General features: G+C 45.0%; 1 protein-coding gene across 11 annotated transcripts in view; it reads right to left on the bottom strand.

Moving 5' to 3' along the window:
* The window catches only part of LIMCH1 (LIM and calponin homology domains 1), a 207,474-nt gene that overhangs the window by 92,856 nt on the left and 89,886 nt on the right, over positions 1-24,732 (bottom strand). For all 11 annotated transcript variants that reach the window (XM_087875476.1, XM_087875471.1, XM_087875478.1 and 8 more), the window contains 2 exons: positions 11,755-11,861; positions 8,701-8,731 (listed from right to left, as the gene is read on the bottom strand). In XM_087875476.1, the coding sequence (XP_087731602.1) occupies positions 8,701-8,731; positions 11,755-11,861 (138 nt within the window). The remainder of the gene's footprint in view (positions 1-8,700; positions 8,732-11,754; positions 11,862-24,732) is intronic.

Genomic DNA, 24,732 nt, shown 5'->3' with positions numbered 1-24,732 from the left:
TTCCTAACCTGCTTACTAGCCTTTCCTAGGCCTCGACTTACAACAGTTCGCTTGTTCTGCCCCAGCTACGGACCCCAAAGAATGCAGCACACACAAAGTCCGTTCAAACCTTGGTTTAATAAATAAATCAGTCTTTTACAACAATGGCTGTTAATTAACTGCATTAACAGCCGCCAAGAATTCAAAGAATAATAACTCAAAGCTTACTATGGTTGGCAGAATGCCCAGAAGCAATTTGCAGGAAGCTGATAAGATAAGCAAGACAAGACACGAAGGTATGTGAACGAAGTTGTTCTCTGCAAATTGCTTCAGTCGGCGTTCCTCCTTAAATAGGCTAAGGGAGTGGCCAATTAGCCCCAAGCCTTACTCTCGAGGAGACCTCCTCCTGAGGAGCCACTCCTGCCTTTTGGCAGTTCTGTGCGCCCGTGCATCGAGAAGAGGCTCCTCCTCTTCGTCCTCTTCACTTAAGGGAGCTTCTGGAGGTTTTGAAGGCCCTGGCTGAATCCCCGCCTCTGGCACCACATCTTCTCCAGCCTCCTCACTGTCCGACTCGAGTGCCAGCCGCACAGGCTGCTGGCGCAGCACCACACCAGCCTCCTCGCTGTCGGAATCGGCTACTAGTTGCACAGGCCGCTGACGGGCCACAACATCACTTAGTGACCGTTCGAAGTTACAATGGTGCTGAAAAAAAGGTACTATATGACCATTTTTCACATTTACGACCATTGCAGTGTCTCTGCGGTCCACATGATCAAAATTGGGACATTTGGCAACCGATTCATATTTATGATGGTCGCAGTGTTCCGGGGTCACATGATATCCCCCTTTTGCGACCTTCTGATGAGCAAAAATCAATTGGGGAACCCGGATTCACTGAAGGACCGTGTTACTAATTTAATATCTGAGGTGATTCACTTAACAACGGCAGCAAGGAAGGTCATAAAAGGGGGTCCAAACTCACTTAACAACTGTCTCGCTCAGCAACAGAAATTTTGGGCTCGATTGCAGTCCTAAGTCGAGGACCGCCTGTATTTATAAATGTTGCTTTGTTTATATATCTTACTACACATAGTAAGAAGGATGGGGCCATATTTAGCAGCAGTTTGGAAGACAGGATTAAACCCTGAAATCCGTAATTCTAAGTAAAAGAAATGTACAAATAAATCTTGGACTCACAACAGTACATTTAAAAAAGTGACTTTTGATCCTTTTTCACACTTACGACCGCTGCAGTATCCCCCTGGTCACGTGATCAAAATTCAGGTAACCTTATTCAGGTGACTCATACTTATGACGGTGGCAGTGTCCCGAGGTCATGTGATCCCGTTTTGCGACCGTCTGACAAATTTTGGGCTCAATTGCGGACATAAGTCGAAGATTCCCTGTATATATAAATGTGCTATACTTATAAATCTTACTATACAGAGTAAGAGGGACGGGGTCAGTGGTGAAATCCAATTTTTTTTTACTACTGGTTCTGTGGGCGTGGTTTGGTGGGTGTGGCTTGGTGGGCGTGGCAGCAGAAGGATACTGCAAAATCTCCATTCCTATCCCAGTCCAGGGGAAGGATACTACAAAATCTCCATTCCCACCCCACTCTCGGGCCAGCCAGAGGTGGTATTTGCCAGTTCTCCAAACTACTCAAAATTTCCGCTACCGGTTCTCCGAACTACTCAAAATTTCCGCTACCGGTTCTCTGAACTACTCAAAATTTCCGCTACTGGTTCTCCAGAACCTGTCAGAACCTGCTGGATTTCACCCCTGGACGGGGTCCATATTTATAGTAGCAGCAGTTTAGAAGACAGGATTAAACCCTAAAATCCTTAATTCTAAGTAAAAGAAAGATATAGGGGGCCCAATACCTGATTAATCCCAAAATAGTTAAGTAAAACGGAGAGGCTCTAATTAAGTGAAGGTTTTTCTTTTTTTTAAATGACGCTTCCTTTCTGTGAGATATTTCTCGCTTTCATAATCCACCTCTCTCGGCATTTATTAAAGAAGAGCGATTTCCTGCAAATCCCATTGTAGAGCTTGTAATCTTTGAAAACGACGATCAGATAAGCGACAGGAAATTTCCACTCGCGGGAATAAAAATTCACCGAGCGGAGAGAGGACGGACACACCCGTTTATAATTGTGTGAACTGAAAACGGTTCCCACTTTTCTAACATTTAGGAAGTCCAGCTTTTCTATATTATCATTTCCGGTAAAGGAGGAGTTGGAGATACGGTGGTGTTTTTTCGGGTTTCCCCCCCCCTCCCTGCTTCCATTCAAGAAGCTTGTCGGAGCTATTCATCGTTGGCTTCCTAAGGGCAAATTGAAAAAAAATAAAACAACAACCCATAAATGAGGAGTTGAAATATTAAAATGGAAGATTATTTATTTATTTATTTATTTATTTATTTATTTATTTATTAATCAATCAATCAATCAATCAATCAATCAATCAATCAAATTTCTATAATGGCCTACTCCCGGAGGACTCAGGGCGGTGAACAGCCAAAATAAAATACAGATAATGCAAACATTAAAAGTCCCTTAAAATTATTAAATATTTTGGCCAAAACACAGATTAAAACACCCAGTTTATAAAACAAATCAAACGAATTAAAAATTTAAAAGGGAGAGTTAGGGTTATTTTAAGGGTTATCCAAACTGGCAGAGAGGCAGAGGTGGGCTCGGACCGGTTCAAGTGAACCGGTAGTTCCGATCAGCGAGTAGGCCCCCACCCCCCACCCCCCCACTATTCCATCCTATATTGCCGTTCACGAGTATGTGCGTACATGTGCTCAGTTTTTTGGTGCTGGGAGAACCGGTTGTTACGTTATGTGACACCCACCTCTGCACAGAGGGGAGATCTTATTGGCCAGGTTTGGTTCAGAGACCGCATTTAATTTTATTTCTTTGCATCCCTCCTACGTTATTTTTACAAATAAGGGCAAACCAGGGGTAAAATGTTCCCGGTTCGGACCGGATCACCCGATCCGGTAGCGATGGCGGCGGGTGGTTCGGAGAACCGGTAGCAAAAATCCCTGCGCCCCCCACCCCCCATGCTCAGCTGAGTCGCACAATCATCGAGATTTTATTTACAGAGAACAATTCCTATAACATTGAGCAGGACTGATGGATCTACAGTAGAGGCCAAAATTGTGGAAATCTTGTGGGAAAAGTGTATTTTTGAGGTTTGATGGCTAATAGCACCACTTTTTTTTTTTTTTTTTTTTGGAGTTTCAAGGTAATTCTATTCCACTGCTGGAATGGCCTGAGAGTAGCCCAGACCTTCTTAACCCAATTGAAAATCTATGGAGCCAACGAAAGAAACCTGTTAGTCAGAAGTGACCCAGCAATAAAATCCAGTTAATAGAAGCCATCATTCAATCTTGGTTTCACATGATAACAGCTGCAGAACTCAAAGACTTGGTTCCCTCCATGGGAAGACGTTGTAAGGCCGTCATTCATGCTAAAGGTTACCCAACGAAGTATTCACTGACATGGGGATCATTTTTGTATATCCCATTTTTTTCTACGTGTTTCCCTTTTCTTCTTTATACTGTAACTGCTATTCTAACAGCAAATCCTTCCTAAAAGTTATTGCATTACATTCTTGATTAAATGATCTTTCCATGGATATTTAATTTTATGGTACTAATAAAAAAAAAGTGGTGTTATTAGCTAGTTTTAAAAAATACACTTTTCCCAAAAAGTTTCCACAATTTTGGCCACTTACTGTATGTAGCATTGCTCCTATCTGGAATTACATCCAACTGAGTTCGAGAGGTTTCCATTTCTGCCTGCGATGAGAAATCCTGATTTTTTCCCCTTAACACAAAGCATAAGGAGCCTTCCCTTCAGCTGCCGGCAACTCCCTTTCATTCATTCTTGAATAATGTCACCGAAAGGCCAAAGGTTTCCATTCACAAGTAGGAGCAGCTCAAGGGAACGATGATAATCAGGGAGGCGGCCCAGAAAAGTCAGATCCTCCCTCTTCGTATGGAAAACCTGACCTTAAATATTCACAGTCCAAGGTTGTTTTCTTGAAAACAAAAAAAAATTATATATACTGCAGGGAATTACATCTGACCGTGTCCTTTTGGCCCTTTCTTGGCATTCGCCCCCAATTAATTCGGTGGGATTGCTTTCTGAGTCAGGAAATAGGGTCATTCAGGGGAATCTCTTAAATCTCTTTCTTTTTAATTGCAGCCAAAGAGCTTAGCACAATTCAAGAAACGCTTAGCAAGCAGCTGTTATTTTCTAACAGGTAGCCATGCAATTTTAAGAACCCCTCCCCCCCAAAAAAACACGCAGGGATGGAATATCAATTTTGGACTGGAAAGAAATTTCTAGATTTTTAATGGCTGGGAGTTTGGATTTTCGATTGGACTCTAAAAAAGAAATTTCTAGATTTGTAGTTATTTCTCGAAAGAATTAGTTATGTCTAGTTTGTTTGTTTTTTAATTAATTAATTAATTTATTTGATTTATATGCCGCCCTTCTCTGGAGACTCAGGGCGGCTTACAATGCGTTAAGCAATAGCCTTCATCCTTTTGTATATTTATACAAAGTCAGCTTATTGCCCCCACAAACTGGGTCCTCATTTCACCTTCCTTAGAAAGGATAGAAGGCTGAGTCAACCTTGAGCCTGGTGAGATTCGAACTTGCAGTAATTGCAGACAGCTGATGTTAATAACAGTGCTTTAGTCTGCTGCGCCACCAGGGCTCATGTCTAGTTCAGGGGTCGGCAACCTTAAACACTCAAAGAGCCACAGAGGTCCTAACCGGAAGCCCCCCGTTCAATTCTGGAGCTGACCGGAAGTCCGGTTCCCCCCCACCATAGAGTCTCTTCCTAGCACGGCATCCTTTTTCCTCTACCTGTCCTAACCAAAAGCCCTATCAATTGTGGAGCCGACCGGCAACAGGGAGCCGCAGCAGGGGGATGAAAGAGCCACATGCGGCTCCAGAGCCGCAGGTTGCTGACCCCTGGTCTAGTTTAATGAAAAGAAGGACCACTGGTGACATGATAGTAGTCAGAGGTGGTATTCAGCCGGTTCGGGCCAGTTCAGCCGAATCAGTAGTGGAAATCGCGGGTGGGCCTGCTCTATGCCATCCTATTTAGGCATGTTTTTGAGGCCAGGTGCGCATCCGAGCAAAACGCACGTGGGGAAGGCTGGCGCACATGTGGAAGGCTGGCGCATGAGCGAACCGGGCCCGTGCACGCATGAAGCTAGAATGCGCGTGGGGCGAACCAATAGTAACATGTGAAATCGACCGCTGATAGTAGCGTTCCAATATTTGAAGGGCTGCCCCAAAGAAGAGGGAGTCAAGCTATTCTCCAAAGCATCAGAAGGCAGGACAAGAAGCAACGGGTGGAAACTAATCAAGAAGAGAAGCAAGTTAGAACTAAGGAGAAATTTCCTAACCGTGAGAACAATTAATTAGCGGAAGGACTTTCCTCCAGAAGTTGCAGGTGGTCCAACACTAGAGTTTTTTAAGAAGAGACCGGACAGCCATTTATCTCAAATGGCATGGGGTTTCCTGCTTAAGCAGTGGGCTGGACTAGAAGACCTCCTAGATCCCTTCCGACTCTGTTATTCTGCATCTCTGACCATCTGGATCGGGACTCCCTACACACAGTCACTCATGCCCTCGTCACTTCCCGCCTGGACTACTGCAACGCTCTCTACATGGGGCTCCCCTTGAGGAGCACCCAGAGGCTCCAACTGGCGCGGAGTGCGGCCGCGCGGGTGGTTATGGGAGCAACATGGCGCTCCCATGTGATACCTCTCCTGCATGAGCTGCACTGGCTCCCGGTGGTCTTCCGGATGTGCTTCAAAGTTTTGGTCACCACCTTTAGAGTGCTCCATGGCTTAGGACCTGGTTATTTACGGGACCGCCTACTACCACAAGCAGCCTCCCACTGGCCGGTACGCTCTCATAGAGAGGGGCTCCTCCGGGTGCCGTCAGCTAAACAATGTCAACTGGCGGCCCCCAGGGGGAGGGCCTTCTCTGTGGGGGCACCCACTATCTGGAACGAGCTTCCCCCAGAGATACGGAGGATCCCGGATCTGCGCACTTTCCGCCGTGCTCTTAAGACTCTCCTATTCCAGCAAGCCGGCCTGGCCTAATTTTCTCCCCTGTTTTAAAATTCTTTTAAATCGAAATTTTAATCTGTTTTAAATTATTGGGATTTTTTAATTGTCTCAGGCTAAATTATTTAATCTGGTTTTAATTATGCCTTTTAACTTTTGTATCTATGTATTTTATTTTGTGCCCGTTCACCGCCCTGAGTCCTTCGGGAGTAGGGCGGTATATAAATCTAATAAAACATAAACATAAAACATAAACATCTTCTACATGTCAATTGCCAAAGATATAAGTCCTTTTTCTGTTTTTTTTCTGTTAAAGGCACCTTTTAAGCCATTTCTTTTCAGAATACTCTGAAATGTTTCCTAATTTCTTTTTCTTTTTTTTAAAGAATTTTTTTCCCCCCCAGGTTTCTCCAAGAAAGAACTGCTGCGATAACTCGGCTGGGGTTTCAAAGGAAAGCTTTGTAAAAACAGCTCGAGACGTTTGGTAAACTTGCTTCAGCAACTTCCTAACCGGGGAGGCCTCTGCAGATTATTTCAGTAAATCTTGCAAAGCGAAACATTATTTATTCGGGAAGCTATCGGCGTGCACGAGTTTTTGCTGGGGGAATTGGGGTGGGGGAGGAAAAAAAAGACCAATTACTTTCCTGATGACAAGCCAGACTCGATAAAATAATATGCTTTTTTTTTTTTGGGTAGGAGGTAACCCGTGGTTACGATTCAAAGTTGTATTGAAAAGCTCTTGGCATTTCCTTAACGCGACTCGAGGACGTCAGGCAAATAGAATGGGTGCACCGTTGACAGTCATTCCAGAAGTTGTGTCTGGCTTCGGATAGTTTATCTAACTCTGGGACCAAGTGCATTTAAATCTTTCCTTCCTTACTGGTGCAGTCCCTGATATTGCGATGGCCATTCCTGGTTTCAATCAGGATGACGGAAGGGGGGGAAAAAAAGCTGCTTTGAAATTAAAATCCCGTTTAGAGGGAAGACAGGAAAGTTCACAGGCAATAAAGCATTTGTACATTCCTGCAAACTGGGCAGTTCATGCACTTGAGAGAGAACAGCTACTTTGGCTACTTCGAATGATAGAGTAGAGTAGAGTAGAGTAGAGTAGAGTAGAGTAGAGTAGAGTAGAATAGAATAGAATAGAATAGAATAGAATAGAATAGAATAGAATAGAATAGAATAGAATAGAATAGAATAGAATAGAATAGAATAGAATAGAATAGAATAATGAAGAGTAGAGTAGAATAGAATAGAGTAGAATAATGAAGAGTAGAGAAGAGAAGAGTAGAATAGAATAGAATAGAATAGTGAAGAGCAGAGTAGAATAGAATAATGAAGAGTAGAGTAGAATAGAGTAGAACAGAATAAAGAAGAGTTGTAGAGTAGAATAGAATAGACTAATGAAGAGTAGAGTAGAATAGAATATTGAAGAGTAGAATAGAATAATGAAGAGTAGAATAGAGTAGAAAAGAATAGAATAATGAAGAGTAGAGGAATAGAATAGAATAGAATAGAATAGAATAGAATAGAATAGAATAGAATAGAATAGAATAGAATAGAATAGAATAGAATAGAATAGAATAGAATAACAGAGTTGGAAGGGACCTTGGAGGTTTTATAGTCCAACCCCCTGCTCAGGCAGGAAACCCTATGCCACTTCAGAAAAATGGTTATCCAATATTTTCTTTAAAATTTCCAGTGTTGGAGCATTTACAACTTCTGGAGGCAAGTGGTTCCACTGATTAATTGTTCTCAATGTCAGGAAATTTCTCCCAGGTTGCTTCTCTCCTTGATGAGTTTCCACCTGTTGCTTCTTGTCCTGCCTTCTGGTGCTTTGGAGAATAGCTTGACTCCCTCGTCTTTGGGGCAGCCCCTGAGATATTGGAAGACTGCTATCATGTCTCCCTTGGTCCTTCTCTTTACTAGACTAACCATGCCCCGTTCCTGCAACCATTCTTCATGTGTCGACACCGGTTTGGTCATCTAAACACATTTTCCCTAAAGTTTCATTGTGTTACTGTTGTTGCTGTTGTTATTCAAAGGATTCGTTGTTTTTCCCGGACTCTGCTGTGCTCACGGAGGTTTCGCTATTAACTCATCCAAACGTGAGGAAAGTTAGCTTTAAGGTTGAGTGTCCAACCTTAGTAACTTTTAAGACCTGTGGATTTCAACTCCCAGAAATCCCCAGGCAGCAAGGGAATTCTGGGAGTTGAAGTCTGCAAGTCTTAAAGTTGTGGTTGGACCTCAACTCCCAGAATTCCCCCAATTCCTCCCAATTTGGGAGTTCCCAAGGTTGGACACCCCTGTGCATGGATCGCCAAAAATCAAAAGCCCCTGCGAATAAAAGAATTTTTATTTTTAACCAGCTCCTTATTTGCTGCCAGAAACTTTTGGCTTTTGAGCACTCCCACCACATGTGGTAATATGGCCCTAGTTCCACCTCACATTTCCAACCAATATTTTTATTTTTTATTTTTTAGCCCCCAGAAATATATTGGTGTTTCAACCTTAATTTGCTACACACACACACATACATACACACAAAAATAGACACCTGACCCTATCCAGCCCGTAGAAGGGGTGGGGAAAAAGCTACACGTTTCAGCACTTACGTTTTTCAGCTTTCTGCTACCGTCAAGATTCCTGCAAAAGAAAGGAGGGAAAACATTTCAGAAAGCAGAAATTTCCTTCCACCGTTTGTATAATGCGAGACGTCACATGTTTCCCCTAGCAGGAGTCGGCAGGATGTGTGTCTGCTGGTTAGAAAACGCACAATGCAAGCAAAAGCTGTTTATTGCTTTGATAGTGTGGAAGCAGGTTGCCAAGAGCTGCTCGGATCCACGCAGCTAATATTGGAGATACCAACGAATTAAAATTTACCTCCACCAAAATAAACGGAGGCAAGGCAAGTAAAAGAGAGAATAAACATAAACAGAGAGGACCTTGGGTTCAAGCTCACAGCACACCAAGGATCCCCCCCTCCACCTCCTTTCAACCCTGAGCTACAAATGTTCTCCTTTATCAGAGAATAAATTCTTCTAAACTGGAATAGCTTGCTAGTGTTGGAGGCTCATTTATGGTCCAGTTGTTTTAGGGAGACACGAAGGACAGTAAACGTGAATATTTTTGAGAGGTCTCTTAAGCCACAGCGGCAAAGACTCGGCAGCTCGGTCTACACGTTCGCGGACTTCTTTTCCTTCGGTGTCCACGGGGAAAGCTCCGTCATAAAGCAGAACCAGAAAAACTTGACTTAAAGTCAAGAGGGGTTGGGAGACAAAGTCCTCTCAAGCACATTTGCTACATGTCTACCTCTTAGATCCGTGATAGCGAACCGGTGGCGCACGTGACTCCTGCTGGCCAGCTGGTCTTCGGGTCTCTGCCACGCATGTGCGTGCGGGGGGGGGACGCATGCACGAGGAGGCAGGGCACGTGGTGGGAACCGCACACATGCATGGCGGGCAGGGTGCATGCAGGGGGCCTTGCATGCATGATTGGGGGTGGGGCATGTGCGGGCAGGGGCTGCGTGCGCATCTGGGGGGGCATGTGTGGATTGCATTTTGGGGCATTGCATTGCATGCATTGCATTTCCCGCGCGCCTTGGCCAAACGGTCCGGAAAAGGTTAGCCATTATTGGCCTAGATCCGTGATGGCGAACCTATGGCACGGATGCCACCGGTGGCACGTGGAGCCATATCGGTGGGCACGCGAGCTCAGCTCCGGCATTCATGCGTGCGCCGGCCAGTTGATTTTCAGGCCTTCTGGGCCCACCAGAAGTCAGGAAACACGCTGTTTCCAGCCTCCGGAGGGCCTCTAGGAAAGGTGGGGAAGGCTGTTTTAGCCCTCCCCAGGCTCCTAGAAAGGCTCTGGAGCCTCGGGAGAGTGAAAAATGGGCCTACTGAGCCCCTCGTGCCATCATGTGCCAAAATCAGGGGGAGCATGAGGGAGGGGTGGGGCGCATAGAATTATGGATGTGGGCACACTGGCCTAGATGCACCGACCAGAAGCTTGGGGCTTTGCGTAACTCAGCACACAACTGACTCTAGAATTTTGTGTGTGTTTGTGTCTTTTTTGAGCCAAAAGTCAGGAATGTCAGCACCGAACAGGAGGCTACTGTCCTTTGACAGCTCATCATCCAGGAAGCAGCTGGGAGAAGGTTTTGTGGGAAATCACATCTAGCTAAGGAAGAATCTGGGATTAGGAAGGATTGCCAGGATACCCTTATCTAGCAGCCCATTTACTTTGATTTTTTTTAGCTTACACTTGACTCATCCGCAGCCCTGCGAGCTAACGTCAGATAAATAAAAGAGCGTGAACTTCTGGATAGCGTTTCTATTAAGTGAAATCCAGAGGTTGCCACGATGGGCGGGGTCACGCTTCTGAATGCCGTGTGAGCAGGACAGCTGCTGGGGAGATGCGACAACAAAGAAAGTATAAAGGCCCTCGGCCCCTTTGATTTTATTTTATTTTATTTTTTCTTCTCGTTTTTGCATCACAACTTGGAACGCGGAGACAGAAGAGCTCTCCAGTCAACAGCCCCTTCCTTCACGTTCTTCTGCGTCAGACGAAACAGGGAAGGAAGGTTAAATCCTACGAGCTCCTACGTGCTCAAAAGTGGAACGAAATAAAACTCCTTCGTCACGGATAGCGAGATGACCATATTAGCGCCGTTTGTGGGCTATCGTGTGGCCCAACGGCCAAGTGTCCAGTCAATAGGACCGAGCTGAGGGAAGACATACAATGGATTCCGAAAAGAGCTTATGGAAGCCATCCAGAAGAGCAGCAGATCCCAACCATCAATAGATCTTTAGCCCGAAAATCAGCTGGCGCGCTGGAACTAACCTAGGGCAACTCTCGTGTGCCTACAGATATGGTTCTGCATGCCACCTGTGGCATGCGTGCCATACCCTCACCATCACGGTCCTGTTCTCTTCTGTTCTCTTCTGTTCTGTTCTGTTCTGTTCTGTTCTGTTCTGTTAGTATTCTATTCTATTCTATTCTATTCTATTCTATTCTATTCTATTCTATTCTATTCTATTCTATTCTATTCTACTCTACTCTACTCTACTCTACTCTACTCTACTCTACTCTACTCCACTCCACTCCACTCCACTCCACTCCACTCCACTCCACTCCACTCCACTCCACTCCATACACTACTGTATTCTATATTTTATTTTATTCTATTCTATATTCTATTCTAGAATACCTCCAAGGTCCCTTCGAATTATTCTATTCTATTCTATTCTATTCTATTCTATTCTATTCTATTCTATTCTATTCTATTCTATTCTACTCTACTCTACTCTACTCTACTCTACTCTACTCTACTCTACTCTATTCTTCTATTCTACTCCACTTCACTCCACTCCACTCCACTCCATACACTACTGTATTCTATATTTTATTTTATTCTATTCTATATTCTATTCTAGAATACCTCCAAGGTCCCTTCAAATTATTCTATTCTATTCTATTCTATTCTATTCTATTCTATTCTATTCTATTCTATTCTATTCTATTCTATTCTATTCTATTCTATTCTATTCTATTCTATCCTATCCTATCCTATCCTATCCTATCCTATCCTATCCTATCCTATCCTATTTCTATTCTTATTCTACTCCACTCCACCCCACCCCACCCCACCCTACCCAATTTTCACTTACTTGATTGTTGTTCGGCTTGTAGACTCCTGCAGGTCTCCTGGGTCAAACAGCTGAGATTCCTTCAGGCCCACTTCCCTACAGCCTCTCAAGAACAAGGCAATGTTGTCCTGAAAGAAAAACAAATAAAACACTTGCTTAAGTTCCCCCAAAAGTCCTTTTTTTCCCCCCCTCAAAAGGCAACTGGACTTGAAGACGTTTCGCTTCTCATTCAAGAAGCTTCTTCAGTTCTGACTGAATGACTGGCGGAGAATGGGAGGATTTGCATTCCTGGCAGCCGTCTGGACATTAGCGCTCTTTCTGAGAGTCGTTGAGGCCACTTGGGAGGTTGATCTGTGCCCTCGGGGCCGGCTGAATAATGCAAATGGGTGTGGAAATTTCTTGGAACTGCCGAAAGGATGGTATTGTAAACAGGAGATAGGAGGTGTCATATCCCACCCCCCTCTGCTTCTTTGACCCCTCTTTCAACAGTTCCATGACTGTTTTTTTTTTTAAAAAAAATTGATTTATATGCCGCCCTTCTCCGGAGACTCAGGGCGGCTTACAGTGCGTTAAGCAATAGCCTTCATCCTTTTGTATATTTATACAAAGTCAGCTTATTGCCCCCACAAACTGGGTCCTCATTTCACCTACCTTAGAAAGGATGGAAGGCTGAGTCAACCTTGAGCCTGGTAAGATTCGAACCTGCAGAAATTGCAGGCAGCTGTGTTAATAACAGGGTGCTTTAGACCACTGTACTACCAAGGCTCCTATTTTAAAATTCATAATTTTAAATCCCACGGACCATTAATATGATCTGTCTAATGACCGGCTGGGTGGATGTGGCTAGATGGTCATGTGACTGAGTGGGTGTGGCCAACTCGATGTCACTTGTGTCGAGGGGCACCTCGCCAGCCTCTACTCGCCCCTCCTCTCCCAGCCACTCCTCGCCTGCCCGCCTGGGTTCCTTAGGACCCCAACATGAAGCAGTTGTTGGAGCTAAGCAGCCACCACGAGAAAGAGTTGGCAAAACAGCTCAGTTCAAATTGGATCTGACCAAGAAGGAGGCTCAGCAGAAGCATCTCACTGAGGACTAGGAGCATAGCCTTTCCAAGCAGAGGGAAGACCTGCGGGAGTGCAAAGCCAGGTACCGGCGCCTGGAGGCTCAGTGGGTTGAGATGATCAGCCAGTTCCAGGCCATGATGCAGTCCCACTGGAACGAGGCCCTCCGGCTCTTCGCCACCAGCGGTGCTTCCCTCCAACCTTCGCCCAAAGTCCCGCACCAGGAGGCCGAAGCAGACCCCGAGTCAGAATTTCTGCCCCCCTCCGACCCACACAAAAAGACCCCGAAGGGGGAGACTCTCTGCAGCAACACAAACATTCATTGTATGTATCCGGCCCAGGGGCCGTAGTTTGAGGACCCCTGATTTAGTGCAACATAGAAAATGCAAATAATTGTTCTGCGGACCACCCAAATTTTCTCACGGACCACCGGTGGTCCTCCTCTTCATTACACTAGACACATTAAGCTAGAAATTAGGAAAGATTTCACCAACCAAACAAGAGACTACAGACATACCACACAAGAATCCTCTCAGTTGCGACTTCCAAGTATTTATTTACATCTTGAAAGGGCGAGTCGTTCTTCTATATACCCGTATTTTTTTGGAGTATAAGACGCTCCGGACTATAAGACGCACCTGCCTTTTTTGGTGAGGAAAACAAGAAAAAGAAATCTGCCTCTGCCTCCCAGCAATTTTGCCTCGTTGCAGCAAACAGCAAATAGCCTGCTTTACTTTCAGTTTCGTTTTCAGCACAGCTTGATTAGCACAAGAAAAAAAAAATCAGCTCCCAGCAATTTACCTCCTTGCAGCAAGCAGCAGAGGCCTGCGCAAAACAGCTGAGAGCAAAACAGCTGAGAGTCGGGAGGCCGATCCAATCAACTTGTGCTAATTAGGCTGTGCTGAAGCTGAAACGGGCTGTTTCTTCTTGCTGCTTGCTGCAAGGAGGTAAACTGCTGGGAAGCAGAGGCCAAAGGGTGGGGCTCTGCCCACCCGCCATGACGTCATCATGGGTGATCTGCGCATGCGCAGAAGCTTGCAGCGGTCCCGTTGCAAACCGGTAGTAAAGGTAAGTAGAACCCACCCCTGGGTAGAGGCAGATATTTCTCTCTCTGGGCACAATTAGAATATATCTCCTAAACAAAACTCCTCATTGGTGGCAGGAAGGGCATCCGGCCAGTAAACACTCATCTCAACTCAGTTGCTCAGATTCCACCCCGCAAGGGATTATGGGTTCGTTAAAAGAGAATGATAATATATAGCTTAATACAAAAAATTCTTAAATGCTTATGAAGAGAAAACCAGAGACTTTTTTGGGGGGTTTAATGGAAAAACACCTAGGGAAAAAAAAATTGGGAACTTTGATGTTATATCTGCTGATGGCAGCAAGAATACTTTGAGCACAGAAATGTCTGGTTTCTTTTCTTTTCTTTTTTTTTTCCCTGAGACCACCACTGAACGAGGCAAATCTCAAAGACAAAGGAATCTCTCCATAGCTACTTCCAGATCACGGACATTATCTTCCCCCTGTTTTGTTTTTTTTGTGTGTGTGTGCTGCAAAAGTTGAAAAATTACAGGAAGAAACCGACTTTTCAACATGAAAGAAATGCACGAAATGTTTAAGAGCTAAGTGGCTCGCCAGCTGGCAAGTCGTAGCAAACCTCTCGTAAACAAGGGGGCTGCTTATTCTTGTAAGGCCATCCATCATTTTCTCTTTTCTTTTTTTTTTCCCCCCCGTTCCAGTTTTCTGCTCTTCTCCTCTGGTGTCAAATGAAGCGATGCTATCTTTCATGTCAAGCCCATCCAGAGGAACCACCAGCGGCCTCCAAGGTCCTTCCCAACGGCGAGCGTAAACACCGAGATGAAGAGACGGTCATGGCCCAATGAACACCGAGCAAGAAACGGGCCCTCTCGATGTTCCACGGGCCCTCCTGCAAGCTGAAAAACCCAGCAAGGTTGCCGATGGAGAACAAGGGGCCAGCGGTAGCCATGACGCCTGCCCGTTCGCGTTGCTATTCCCCAAAGCAAGCAAGCAAACAGACGGACAGCCTTTCGTGCCTGCTGAAGTTCACGGCCTCCTCAAAGGAAGAGCAACAAATTCTTTTCCTCTCTTAAAATTAAACATCCACTTCTCGCTTGCCAAAGGACACATTTCAATAAACTCTAAAAGCCGAACTGGCTTTCTTGACCCAAACACGTTGCGTTGGTGGGGGAAATACTACGGCGAAATGGTTTGGATTCGCGGCCTCGAGGTTTTCCTGCTGTTTAGGGAAAACAGAGATGATTAGCAAAATCCTTTGGTCAACTTCGAGGTCTCGGAGACACACACACACACCAGACAATCAGGGTGGTGGAATAGCGAAGGCAATGGACTAGGAGTCCTCGATCCAACTGAGTGATTTTGGACCAGTCCTTCTCTTTAAACCCTAGATTGGAAAGGCAAAAGGGGTGTCAAACTCAAGGCCTGTGGGTCAGATCCAGCCTGCGGGGTGCTTAAATCTGGCTCGCGGGCACGGCCTGGAAATATCAAAGGACCGGCCCACGGAGCCTCTGCCGGCCAAAGTATCAAAGGACTGGCCCGTTTTTGGCTTCTGTGGCCTCCAGTCCAGCAGCAGTCTGCCGATTAAAAATGGGCCATGCGGAGGCCCCGCGAGGCCCCTCTACAGCCCATTTTCGGCCTCCCTGGCCTCCAGAAGCAGTCTGCTACCCAAAAATGGGACATGCGGAGGCCCCGTGCACCCTGTTTTGGCCAGCAAAGTGCTGCAGGAGGCCATTCAGGCCGAATACGGGCATCTATCTATCTATCTATCTATCTATCTATCTATCTATCTATCTATCTATCTATCTATCATCTATATTTATCTATCTATCATCTATCATCACATCTCTCTCTTTCTCTCTCATCTATTAATCTATCTATCATCTATCTATCTATCATCTATCATCCATCTATCTATCTATCTATCTATCTATCTATCTATCTATCTATCTATCTATCTATCTATCTATCTATCTATCTATCTATCATCTACCTATATAAATAATAATAATAACAACATAGACTAATTAATATATAGATGACTTAAAAGGGGTGGGACTTCCTGCAATCTCAATATTATATTTTCCCACAATGACACAGCACCCTAATCTCCTCCCATGGCATTCTTTCCAAAATATGTCCCGATTTTCTGCTAAGCCGTTAATCTAACGGCTATTTTAAATCCTATACTGTAAGGAATAAATCTTTCTATGTCCCTTTAAAAACAACAAGCATAACTCCAGCGTAAGATATAAAAATGATACAGAGGAATTGGTGATTTATTTCCCCGATCCAGATCTTTTCAAGTATTTTTATACAACAGGCTTTGTTTACACAAGCCTTACTCCGTGGCTGAGGCCTTGCAAGTTTTGGCTATTGCCTCCGATTTTTGTTCTTTTTTTTTTTTTTTAATCTTTTCAAGGAAAAACATTCCGGGTCCATACGGATTTTATCTTAGAAACTCAGCTAAAGAGCTATTAAGAATCAAATCAGGAATCTCTTCGTGCAAAGTCTTCTATTTCGGAAGTCTAAAGCGAGTCCTGGATAAGAAACAGACTCTTAAGAGATCGTCAGGAAAAAAAAAATCAAGTCCTTACTCTGTGATTCGATTTAACAAAAATATATAGAAGAAACAGCCTAAGTGGCGAACGAAAAGCAAGATACTAATTAATCAGGTTTCCATCCATTGTTTCTTGTCCTGCCTTCTGGTGCTTTGTAAAATAAGTTAACCCCCTTGTCTTTGGGGAAGCCCCTGAAATACTGGAAGACTGCTATCATGTCCTCCCTAATCCTTCTTTTTGTTCTGCCCCAGCTACGGATCCCAAAGAACGCAGCACACTCGAAGTCTGCACAAACCTTAGTTGACTAAATTAAATCAGTCTTTTTCAAATAAAGGCTGTTAATTAACTTTCTTAACGGCCTACAAGAATCCAAAGAATAAATAATCGTAATCTTACTATGGTTGGCAGAAAGCCCAGAAGCAATTTGCAGGAACCTGATAAGAGAACTAAGATCAGGACACGAAGGGGAGTGAACGAGGTTGTTCCCTGCAAATTGCCTCAGTCGTCGTCCTTCCTTAAATAGGCTAAGGGAGTGGCCAATTAGCCCCAAGCCTTACTCTCGAGGAGACCTCCTCCTGAGGAGCCACTCCTGCCTTTTGGCAGCTCTGCGCGCCCGTGCATTGAGAAGAGGCTCCTCCTCTTTGTCCTCTTCACTTATGGGAGCTTCTGGAGGATCTGAAGGCCCTGGCTGAATCCCCGCCTCTGGCACCACATCTTCTCCAGCCTCCTCATTGTCCGACTTGAGTGCCAGCTGCACAGGCTGCTGGCACAGCCCCACACCAGCCTCCTCACTGTCGGAATCAGCTACTAGCTGCACAGGCCACAGCACTTTTCTCTAGACTAGCCAAACTCAAATCCTGCAACCGTTCTTCGTATATTTTAGTCTCCAGGCCTTTAATCATCTTAGCTGCTCTTCTTTGTACTTTTTCCAAAAGTCTCGATATATTTTTTGTAATGTGGGGAGCAAAACTGGATGTCGTATTCCAGGTGTGGCCTTAACTAAGGCTTTATAAAGCGGTACTAATCCTCCACCTGATTTTGATTCTATGCCTCTGTTTATGCAACCAAGGATTGCATTCGCTTGATTGGCTGCTGCCGCACATGGCTGGCTCATTGTTCTGACCCAGCTCCCCAAACACGACAAACCCTCAAATATATCCAGAGAAAGGAGCAGACTTAATCCAGGGATGTCAAACTCAATTTCCTTGAGGGACGCTTCAGGGTTGGGTTTGATCTCAGGGAGTCAGGGTGGGAGTGGCCAGGGTGGGTATGTCCTGCTCAACGTCACTCATTCAGGGATGCCTTGGTGGCCCGAGCACTCTGCAAGTGAAAATGGAGCGAGGGAGGGCCGCATGTGGCCCACCCGAGCTCCATTTTTGCTGGCAGAGGTTTGCAGAAGGCCGTCGCAGTCGAAAAACGGAGCTCGGGAGGGCCACTGGCAGAGACACCACAGGCTGGTCCTTTGCTGTTTCCAGGGCAGCCCCATGGGCCAGCTCTAATCACCCCATGGGACCGATCTGGCCCCCGGGCTCTAATCCATTTAATCAGTAGTAGTTTAAGAACTGTTGTGGTTCGCCAGCAACCTGCGGAGCTGGCAGCGGAGTCGGACAGCGATGAGGCTGAAGAAGAACATGGGCCAGTCCTGGAGGCTGGGGAAGGCCCGAATGTTCTGTCCCCGTCTCACACATGCACACAAACAGACAGCCGGGGGTTAAATAAACTGGCAGACAACCAATTCTTCTGATAAGACGCTTGGCAGCAACACAGTAGCTGCTTGCCAAGAACTTTTACTCAATAAACAAAATACCCACAGTCAAAGAATTGTCCAGTTCGTAAAATAAATCCAAGGCTGATAATGTTGTTTCCAAAGATGCAATGTGACTCGATAGTAGTTAGTTTTATCCGTCACAGAGTCTGAATGGCCACCTCACCCCCTTTTATACCCTGTGGGGTGTGGTCCAGTGACTCAGCCTAATCTCTGGCATGCCTTTTCTTCTGTTGCGCACACTTATCTCTGCGACGCTGCCGAGGATCCAGCCAAGACTCATTACCCTCATCACTGTCCACCTGTGGCTGCGTGGACGTGCTTGGCCCCGGCCCTATCTCTTGCCCTTCGGCGGACACCGAAGGCATTGCCAGAGAGGAGGGTCCTGGAGAGGGAGGCCTTGCCAACTTCTCTCCTTCACTCTCAGAGTCCTCCCCTGCCGATGACACAGGCTCAGGTAACGGAGCCATAACACCAGATGAGGGCTCTGCATTGGAGGCAGAGATGGGGCCAGGGACATCGGGGAGTGATGTGCGGACTTCGGAGCCTTCAGAGGCTGACAGTAGAGAGGCAGAGGAACAGGAGGAGCCTGTTCCTAGTGCACATATGAGAAGAGCTGCCAGAAGGCAAGAGCAGCTAAAGCAAAGAGGACGACTCGGGAGTAGGGCCAAGAGATGATTGGCCCCCTCCCATAAGGCTTAAAAGACCAGCAATGGCTCTTGGGCTCTTTGTCGGAAAATAACGTTGATAGTTTTGCTGCACTTATCTCTGGTCGGCGTCTTCTGCTTTTGAACTTTTGCCAAGAGAAGCCTTTGGCAGTTTGCCTAATTATACCAAGGTTGGTGATTAGACTGAAGAATTTGTGTTGTGAAGAGTTTGTTTTCATTTAGTTTGGACTACGCTGAGAATGAGTTAATTCTCAGCTGTTCTAATAAAGTCTGTTTGTTTTGGAACTGTTTGCGTCAATTACTACCTACTTGGGCCTGGGTCACAATAAGCACAGAGGCAGGACTTGGAAGCGCTCAAGCTGAGCACTGCACAGTATTTTCAGTTATTATTTTCGGTAACTACAGTTCCCATCAGATGTTTTTCTTCACCGAGCTCTTCCTGCCAGAGCTCAAGTGCCAAAGCGATTGGGATAAATCACCATGAGTTGTTTATCCTTAAATTGTTTATTGCTTGCCATGGATAGCTTTCTTTTGTATCCAGATTGCCCGGCTACAAAGCTTTGTTTGTCTAAACAAATGCTTCATATTGAATTCTGTCTAATATTTAAGCCCCGGCAATTTGCGGAACTAAATATTATTACGGCGGGTTGCACAGTCAGCTGGATATTAAAAAAAGAAAATAGCATTGGGATTTCAGTTCCCTACTGAGTCCTTTCCAAAACCCCAGGATAGGCAAATGTGGTTGTTGAATCATATTAATGGTATTGTCGCAGGATGTAAGCTGTTCCGAGTAAAGCTGCCTTTTTGCAATTGACTGATGGCGAATTTGTCAATGCCAATGGTGTTTGTTTTCATTTGTTTTAGAAAATTTATATTCCCACCTACTTGCCCATGGCAACAGAAGGTGGCTTACACAAATAATAAAACATCATATAATAAAAATAGTAAAAATAATAATAATAAATAATAAAACAATAACCCCCCAACCCATCCCGATTTAAGTGGTGCTCCAGTTGTTTTGGGATGACACCCTAATTACTATTTGTGCCATCTTTGCTTTCTTCTGCCACACTCCTTCTATTTCTATTTGTAGGTCTTTGCCTTCTGTGATTTTCCTCCAGCTATTTCTCTTCCTTTCTGCCATCTCCAAATGCAGGTAATCCTCAACATATGACCACAACTGAGCCCGAAATGTCCATTACTAAACGACAGTGGTCAGGTGGGTTTTGCCCCGATTTCCGCGTCTCCGCTGTTCTACTTACCAGGGCTGCCTTAGAAGGTAAGTCTTGTGATCTAGGCCCAAGTAGTTATTACCAGACACAATCAGTCCTAAACAAACATATTTTATTAGAACAGCTGAGAATTACTTCATTCTCAGCTTAGTCCAAATTAATTCCAATACAAATCCTTCAGAAACAGTCCTTCGGCCTTATCACCAACCTTTGTCTTCTTTGGCACCCTGCCGAAGGCTTTTCTTGACAAAGCCCCACGAAGTTCGGAAACAAGAGATGCCAACAAGAAACAAATGTAGCAACGTTGCTTTCCTACAAAGAGCCCAAGAGCTGTTGCTGCTCTCTTAAGCCTTCTGGGAGGGGCCAATCATCTCCTGGCCTTACTCCCAAGTCATCCTTTTTACTTTAGGTGCTCTTGCCTTCTGACAGCTCTTCGCATGCGTGCACTAGGAACAGGCTCCTCCTGTTCCTCTGCCTCTCTACTGTCAGCCTCTGGAGGCTCCGGAGTCCGTGCATCACTCCCAGATGGCCCTGGCCCCATCTCTGCCTCCGACGCAGATCCCTCGTCCAGGCCTTCCCTTGACTCCAGGAATGGCCCATGGTCCTCCCAGCTCTGGGAGCATCCGAGTCCACTCCCAGGCTCTGCAGGCTGCTGGCGGACCAGAACTCTAAGCAGCTGAGCTTCAAGTTGCTGTATTTTGAACGCTGTGTGTTAAACCGGTTGCAGCCCACCACAAGTCGTAAGTGTGAAAAACGGTCATAATTCCTTTTCAGTGCCGTTGCAAACGTTAAACAGTGCAAACTTTAAAACAGTGACTGAATGAACTATTGTAAAGTTGTGAATTATCTGTACTCCCGGGTCCCCCTCGCCAGAATATTTTGTCTTTCTTATCATCAATTGTTAACGTTTGAGTTGTGTGTGGTGTGGAAGATGCTTGTCTGTCTGCATTCTGAAGCCCCAGATTCTTCCTGTTTTATTATTTTGTCTATTTTTATTATTAATGTTTCAAAGCACATAAGGCAAAGCATACGCCCAACCTTTCACTCTTGGCACTTGAGAATGTCTCTTGGTCCAAGTAGGGATTTAATGTGAATCTGGCTTTTCTGCAGAGGGAACTGTCTGAATATAGTTACCAAATTCATACCCCCCCCAAAAAAATTAAAATAATAACTCGGTGTTTTCCTTTCCTTTTGTTCTTTCTGGCGGAAACGGTAATCGACACACACAAAGAAAGGACGAGACGATGCCAAATACTCAGCGAGCGGAATGAAAACATAATCTCAGGACAAGGGAGCCAAAAAAGCAACGAGCAAGGAATGTTTTCTTTGACCCCATAATGGTCAAAATTTCAAGTATCTCCTTGTTCAACTCAGGAAGCTCAAACTGCCCAAGGAGCTGCTGATCCAGTTCTACAGAGGAATTATTGAGTCTGTCATCTGCATCTCCAACTTGGCTATACTATGTTCACGCATCGAAGGCATAGTGTAAAAATGCCAAACATGAATCTGATCTATTCTTAGATCAGGAGCAAAGTATGTGCCCTGGTCCGCCAGCAGCCTGCGGAGCTGGCAGCGGAATGGGACAGTGAGGAGGCTGGGGAGGACAATGGACCAGTCCTGGAGTCAGGGGAAGGCCCAGACGAGGGCTCTGCGTCAGAGGCAAAGAGGGGACCAGGGCAATCTGGGAGCGTTGCCCGGACTCCGAAGCCTCCAGAAGCAGATAGCAGAGAGGCAGAGGAACAGGAGGAGCCTGTTCCTAGTGCCCGCTTGCGCAGAGCTGCCAGAAGGCAAGAGCAGCTAAAGCAAAAAGGACGACTCAGGAGTAAGGCCAGGAGATGATTAGCCCCTCCTAAAAGGCTTAAAAGAGCAGCAACAATTCTTGGGCTCTTTGTAGGAAAGTAACGTTGCTACATTGGTTTCTTGTTGGCATCTCTTGTTTCTGAACTTTGTGGGGCTTTGCCAAGAAAAGCCTTCGGCAGGGTGCCAAAGAAGACAAAGGTTGGTGATAAGGCCGAAGGACTGTTTCTGAAGGACCTGTTTTGGAATTAACTTGGAGTAAGCTGAGAATGAAGTAATTCTCAGCTGTTCTAATAAAACATGTTTGTTTAGGACTGATTGTGTCTGGTAACAACTACTTGGGCCTTAGGTCACAACATGCCCCTGGATTTTTCAACTGTCTCCATCACTCCAAATTAAGCTTTTTCTTGGTCCGAGAATGAGTTTCAGGAGCCAGTAAGGAATGGAGCTTATATCTCTTCTACCCAGAAGAGCCTTCTTCATTTCAGAAACACAATGGAGAGGAAAGAAAATTGACGATATTTTAAAAAAAGCAGAGAGCTGGAAACCTTTGCTTATTGCAACCTATTCAGAAACAGATTGGTCTCAGCCTTTGTACTAACATACCTGAAAAGATAAGATATTATTATTATTGGGGAACACCGTGACACCAATTCCGAGATGAATTTGGACAATTATAAAAGAAGAACAAAGAGGAATAGTAAACATGTCCGTGTCCTTTTTTATCTTTCTAAAGCAGATGTCCTAGGCTAACAGGACGTTCGGTTCACAAACAGAAGCCGTATCGATATGCCTTTTGTTGTGCAATAGTAAATGTATATTTTGAACAATTAATCCATCAAGATATTTTGCAATGGTGGCTCCGGTTCTTGTTTTGTTACCCCCTGCGTTGACCAAAAACCCTGACTTAGGAGTGTCAACGAAGAGGAAGAATACAACAGAAGAATATTTTGTAAGGCTGCCTTTATTTTGTTCACAGCTCTTAAGACGGAAAATAAAGTCTGAACATCTGAAAGCAGAACAAAAAGTAATGGATGGAAAGTAAGCAAAGGAGAGAAGCAACCTAGAACTAAGGAGAAATTTCCAGATAATGAGAACTATTAACCAGAGCAGAGGTCAGCAATCTGTGGCTCTGGAGCCGCATGTGGCTCTTTCACCCCTCTGCTGCGGCTCCCTGTCACTCACAATATGCGTCACAACCGCCAATGTGTGACACCCGCCGGCAGGCGATTTATTGAACTTTTCAACCCCATGGATAAATCCAAGAAAAGAAAAGTTTCAGAAGAAAATAGAACATTTAATTCAACTACATAGGCTAGTTCTGTGGCCGCTCAAGAAATAGTCAGGCAGGGGAAGGGTTTTGTGGCTCCCGGTGTTTTCTTTTCTGTGGGAAACGGGTCCAAATGGCTCTTTGACTGTTTAAGGTTGCGGACCCCTGAACCAGAGGAACAACTTGCCTTCAGAAGTTACAACAGTTCATTTAGCGACCACTCAAAGTTACAACAAGATTGGGAAAAAAAGTGACTTATGACCAGTAGTGGGATTTTCCCGGCTTAACAATCGGTTCGGTGATCGCGCGCTTGACACGTGCCTGCACCTAACACATGCTACGCGAGTGTGCACAATTTGAACAAATCTTCACTTCTGAGTTTCTTCTGAGGAGTAACACAGATGATTCGGCTCCGCCACGCGAATCAGCTGAGGAGATAAAAGTAGGAAAACAGCACGGGCGGGTGGGTGGGCCCCCATCTGATTGTCAGGCCAACCAGTTCACTCCCAGCCGATTGTCGGAGCTACCAGTTCGGCCGAAGCAGGCCGAACTGGTAGAATCCCACCACTGCTTATGACACTTTTTCACAGTTACAATCTTCGAAGCATCCCCATGCTCACAATTCAAATGCTTGGCAACCGGTTTGTACTTTATGATCGCTGTGTCCCAAAGTCCTGTGATCCCCTTTTGCGACCAAGGTCACATGATCCCCTTTTGCGACCATCGCTAAGTCGATGGGGAAGCCAGATTCCCTTCACAACCGGATTCCTGACTTCTCAAGTGCAGTGATTCACTTATATAAAAGGATGTAAAATGGGGCAAATCTGACTTGACCAATGTGCTCACTTAACAACAGAAATGTGGGGGTTCACCTGTGGTCATAAGTCAAGGACAACCTTTTTTGAAAAGTAGATTCCAGTCATAGGCCGCTAGAATTGTTGGTAAGAAACGTGAGCTTCTCCATCAACCCAAGCTGAATATTTTTAGTTCTGCAGAAGAGGATAAAAACACAAGGTTTTATCCTCAGGCCCCATAAACCTGCCAATTTCCCCCCCCCCCCAAAAAATCTGGTTTTCTTTTCCTCTCTTCAAATGCCATTTCCTTAAATTTGTCTGTGGGCAGAGACACAAAAGCATCTGCTGACTTTAGCAGATGGTTTTAAGTCTTCCGAGATAACAAAGAAGGGGAAAAAAAATAATAAAGGATTTCGTGTCTTTTTTAAATACCATGTTATTTTCAACCAAGTAGATTGTTATTTTAATAATTAAAAAAGAAGAAGAAGAAGAATGAGACTGAACTAAGGAATAGGGAAAAGATTCTGCTTGCAGTTTCTTTGTTCCTTAACAGCCATATTTTTTTTTTAAAAAAAAAATTGATGTGGAAAAAAAAAGGGGGGGAGCCTTAGGACAGGATGGGAAATCAATCTGTTGAACTGCAGAAAAGTTTAGTAGGAAGCGAACAATCAAAACTGTTTTAGAAAACTCTCTTAGGTGGTCCTTGACTGATGACCAGAATTGAGCCCGACATTTCAGTGAGAAATCTGTTAAGTGAGAAATCCGTTAAGTGCGTTTTGCTCCATTTTACAACCTCTCCTGACGCCGTTGTTAAG

The sequence above is a fragment of the Pantherophis guttatus genome, chromosome 8, assembly GCF_059756535.1.
Source record: "Pantherophis guttatus breed Tessera chromosome 8, ASM5975653v1, whole genome shotgun sequence".
Taxonomy (NCBI): Eukaryota; Metazoa; Chordata; class Lepidosauria; order Squamata; family Colubridae; genus Pantherophis; species Pantherophis guttatus.
This window is presented reverse-complemented; position numbering and strand designations above follow the sequence as displayed.